General features: G+C 39.9%; 1 protein-coding gene across 1 annotated transcript in view; it reads right to left on the bottom strand.

Annotated features, from left to right (window-relative positions):
• Nucleotides 1–208: 208 nt before the first annotated feature.
• PPARG (peroxisome proliferator-activated receptor gamma) overlaps nt 209–4,985 on the bottom strand; it is a 24,972-nt gene continuing 20,195 nt past the window's right edge. Inside the window, exon 6 of the mRNA XM_010008843.1 lies at nt 209–658. Coding sequence (XP_010007145.1) covers nt 411–658 — 248 coding nt within the window. The 3' untranslated portion in view covers nt 209–410. The remainder of the gene's footprint in view (nt 659–4,985) is intronic.

The raw sequence follows: 4,985 nt of genomic DNA, 5'->3' as shown, positions 1-4,985 counted from the left end.
TCTGCTGCTGCCCTGGGAGCACAAAGTAAAGCATGATACTTAAAACGTTGCCCTAAAAAAGTTTAAGGAGAAAGATTTTTATTTTTTAAGTTGAAAATTTAACTGCATGCTTAACCAACTTCAGTGAAGCATCAATCATATTGGACAAGCAATTTTAAGAAATAAGATAGTTTAAAAAATTAATTCTGAAAATACTGCCAAAGATTTCATGATATAGATATTTTTTAATATTAAAAGTAAATTGTAAATGTGTCTTTATAAACAATATGCATAAAATAGATCTACTATACTAAGCTCTCTCTTTTTAAATGCTGTTTCACAGTAATTTCTTAGGTATGCGAAGTTTTCCCTCAAAGAAATAGTGCAATCTGAAGAACATACATTGTGTCAGGGGATCAGAACTATGGTCATTAATATAAGTCTTTGTAGATTTCTTGTAGGAGTGGATGAAGGCTCATGTCTGTCTCCGTTTTCTTTATTATCTGCAAGAGCTGCACATGTTCTGTTACAATCTGTCTGAGGTCCGTCATTTTCTGCAGCAACTTTGCAAACAGCTGCGACGACTCTGGATGGTTCAGCTTTAGCTGGAGCTCCAAAGCTTGCAACAGATTGTCTTGAATATCTTCAATGGGCTTCACGTTTAACAAACCCGGGCGATCTAGGGAGAAAATTGGCAGTTGTAAGAATACAGGAACATCAATCTCATGTATTGTTTTATTTAAGATTTCTTAGAATATGAAGCATTTGCATCTGGCACTTCCTGAGAACTCTCTGACAGTTTCTTCATGTATTTACTTGTAAGGTTTTCCTAGAATTTGCTCAGAGAAGTTTTAGAACTAGTACTAAAAACAGTTCAAGCACTTGTGTGGTGGAGAGGGAGGTTTATACAACACTACAGTGACTTTCCACAGTAACCTGGGAGTGTTTATGGAAAGGAAGAGCAAAACACAGTTGGCAGACAAGCTGGTATGCAGGAGGGTTAACCTGAATATAAGAAAATACTTCTTTACTCTCAGGGTCACACAGCACTGGGACAGGCTGCCCAGGGAGGCTGTGGAGTCTCCATCTATGGAGACTTTCCAAACCCACCTGGACACGTTCCTGTGTGATCTGCTCTAGGGGATCCTGCTCTGGCAGGGAGCTGCGACGACTCTGGATGGTTCAGCTTTAGCTGGAGCTCCAAAGCTTGCAACAGATTGTCTTGAATATCTTCAATGGGCTTCACGTTTAACAAACCCGGGCGATCTAGGGAGAAAATTGGCAGTTGTAAGAATACAGGAACATCAATCTCATGTATTGTTTTATTTAAGATTTCTTAGAATATGAAGCATTTGCATCTGGCACTTCCTGAGAACTCTCTGACAGTTTCTTCATGTATTTACTTGTAAGGTTTTCCTAGAATTTGCTCAGAGAAGTTTTAGAACTAGTACTAAAAACAGTTCAAGCACTTGTGTGGTGGAGAGGGAGGTTTATACAACACTACAGTGACTTTCCACAGTAACCTGGGAGTGTTTATGGAAAGGAAGAGCAAAACACAGTTGGCAGACAAGCTGGTATGCAGGAGGGTTAACCTGAATATAAGAAAATACTTCTTTACTCTCAGGGTCACACAGCACTGGGACAGGCTGCCCAGGGAGGCTGTGGAGTCTCCATCTATGGAGACTTTCCAAACCCACCTGGACACGTTCCTGTGTGATCTGCTCTAGGGGATCCTGCTCTGGCAGGAGATTGGACTAGATGATCTCCAGAGGTTCCTTACAAGCCCCACCTTTCTGTGATAAACAGTCTGTATCAGGTAATCCACTTTTGGAAACTCAGCATAATAGTCAGATAGATTTGCATGTAGTTGCTACCATTAAAATGATTCCTGCTCAGGTGGATGCTAACCTATCAAAATTTTAAAAAGGCATGAATTCACTTTCTGCTGTCACCCCAACCTGGAAGATTTTAAAAAATCCAGGCTCAGTTCTCCACACCCAAGCTCTGTTGGCTGTTAAGAAGCCTCATGGCAGCTTTTAGCACTAGCTCATCAGCTCAGCCACAGGTGCTTGTGGCGGTGGAGAACGACTAGATGTGGCTTGTGCAGAAAAAGCCTTTTCTGGGCTCCTGCCAGCAGAGAGCTCTCCACACAGAGGAATCTGGGATGGATGGTTACAGCCAGAGCTACATGCACTGCCACAGCTTCAAGAGTCCAGGATTGCCACTGGCATGTCTTGTTCTTTGGCAAGAAGCTAAATCTTCCTTTTTTAACCATTGTTATCTTTCATAATAATAGCTGATCTGTTATTTCTGTCTGTCCTCAAATACCTTCTTAAGTGGTTGCAATCATTATTTAACATAATTTGTAACATTTGCTTTCTAACTTGAGGTAATAAATTAATTCTACAGCCATGAAAGTTAATAGGGTTGCTTAGCATTATTAAATCCTCACATGATAATCACAAGCAGTAATTCCTTACTGCTAAACTACTTTTTACTGGGTAACCCATCCTGATTATCAGGACACTCCATGAAAAAGCAGCCAAGAATTTAAATAACATTTGCTGTCTAGCTATGAAATGAATCAATGATCAATAGAAAGCAGTGCCTGTAGCTGGCTTAAGTACTTCCCTAGGGCAATATTTCCATTTCAGAAAGGAGAAGGGGTTAATCTAAATTAAAAATTTAAAACCAGACTGTTATTCCCTATGATTGGAGTAACCTTTCTGTGCATCCTGTTCCACTAACTCAGCTTGGCTTGTGCTGTGTGCTTAGAAAAAAGGCTGAGAGAAAACAAAGCTCTTTATAAATACGTTGCTGCTCAGAGAAACAGTTTGCAGTGCAAACTAAAAGGCAAAGCTGGCACGAAGACAAATGAGTACACACAAGCCATGATTACATGTAGGTCACTGATTAGGACAGGGTGGTTAACTCTCAAAGAGGTGAGGTTTGGGGATAGTTTGTTGGAAACAGGAATAAGGGCAAGTTTGAAGATGGAGCTTGATATTTGTTTGATGGTGGTTTGATGAAGTGACTTCATAAAAGCTTTCAGCTCTAGGTGACTGGACCCAGAGATATTTTGATATCCCTTTGATATTTTATGCTAATAAGCTGTGCTTGTCTTTCAGAGATCACTTAATTCCACCATCCCACTGATAATACCATAAAATATGGTTCAGAAAGTCTGTAAGTAAATATCTGCAAGCAGAAAATGGTCTCCAGACAAACAGCTCCTTTTTATCGCTTCCTTTGGCAATATTATCCAGTCATTTTTTAAAGATTCCTTAAGAAATTTTGATAAATAGTAGGTAACTATTTTTAGATTACCTGAATTCGTTACACGTGCTGCAAAATCTAGCAACTTTCTGTGCATCTTTCAGCAACATCCCTAATTTCAGTACTTCAAAGCTGTTAATAATCGTGACTTTGGGTTGCGATGGCTTTAAATTTCATTTCTGTGTGGTGGGTGAACTCTGAACCAGCTGGGTATGACTCAGTGCACAGTGATATAAAAAATCAAAAAGCACAAAGACTGTGGCCTCCGTTTCCTCTGAGATTAATCTCTGTTTGCCCCCTGCTTCTTTTATGGTGGGAATTTTTAGGGTGTGAGCTTTTCAGCAGTGAAACTGAATTCAAACACCCGTGTTCCCCAGCACAGCTTCAGAGCCCAGGAGGCAAACCCAGGAGAGCAGAATTTACCCAAGGAGCTCCCCAGATTTGGGTGCCCAGAGGCTGAAGGTCAGTGAGACTCAGACATCTAAAATCCCTCAGCTCCCTTGAAAAAGCCAGTCTAATGGTTTTGTAATGACCAAAGCAGAGTCAGAAAAGATGACTATGACAAAAGCCTAGGAGATCAGAAGATGTTATTTTTAAATAAGCCAATTCAAGAGGAAGGAAAATTCCCATTGAAGACAAGATGGATTTTTCATGAATGAGAACTTCAGGATATGGACATTATTTTTTGAGTGTTGACAGCTTGCTATACTTTCTCAGTAAAAATGTCTTATAGAGGAAAAGGCTGTTTCTGTTCCAAGAAACACATCTAAATCAGAAAAAGAAAAGAAAAAAAAAAAAAGAAAAAAAAAAAAAGAAAAAAAAAAAAAGAAATAAGAGGCAAAAGCTGTAAGATACAGTTGTTAGTTATGGTAAATCTCAAGTTGTTGAGATGCTCTTAAAGCTACATGCTTCTAACTCCTTGGGCTGCTCTAGCAAAAGGTGTACTTCGTGCATTAAGGACCTCCAGATAGATATGGCTTGTGGAAAAACATACAAAGGAAATGATTCATAGAATCATAGAATGGTTTGGGTTGAAAGGGACATAAAAGATCATCTAGTTCCAACCCCCCTGCATGGGCAGGGACACCTCCCACCAGCCCAGGTTGCTCCAAGCCCCATCCAACCTGCCCTTCAACACTTGCAGGGATGGGGCAGCCACAGCTTCCCTGGGCAACCTGTTTCAGTGTCTCACCACCCTCACACTAAAGACTTTCCTCCTGAAATGGTTTATTTACTTGCAGATTTGGATCCTTCTTTCCTGTTCCTAACAATAATGACAATATTTTTCTGTTTCTCACATATGAAATTGCCATCTGCATTTTGCATTTTAAGACACATTCTAAAAATCTTAATGTGATAAAACAGGCAAAGATCTGGCTGACTGAACAACTGTGCTGCTGCTTCTGCTGAGGCAGATGTGACTCAGCAGTTTGAGGTTGTCACATGTATTGTAGGCACCAGGATTTTGGTTCAAAGCCCATAGTGATTATCTGCACTTCTTGGTCTCAGTAGGGAGCTTTTCTTGTTCTAACAGGTTTGCTACAGCAGGATTTGTGTAGCAGTCAGAGATGAGCTATTTCTTGGTACTATTCAGTGATGAAACATCAAAATTTGCTGATCTCAGATTGCAGCAAAACTCTTGAATACACTGTTTAAATAAACATCAGTGATTTAGAGCTCAACATTTAGAGTAAAGGACACCCTCAAAAACCAGAAGAAAGTGAATGTAG

This window comes from Chaetura pelagica, unplaced genomic scaffold (genome assembly GCF_000747805.2).
Source record: "Chaetura pelagica isolate M959 unplaced genomic scaffold, ChaPel_1.0 scaffold52, whole genome shotgun sequence".
Taxonomy (NCBI): domain Eukaryota; kingdom Metazoa; phylum Chordata; class Aves; order Apodiformes; family Apodidae; genus Chaetura; species Chaetura pelagica.
Note: the sequence above shows the minus strand (reverse complement) of the source record. Positions and strands in the feature narration are given on the sequence as shown.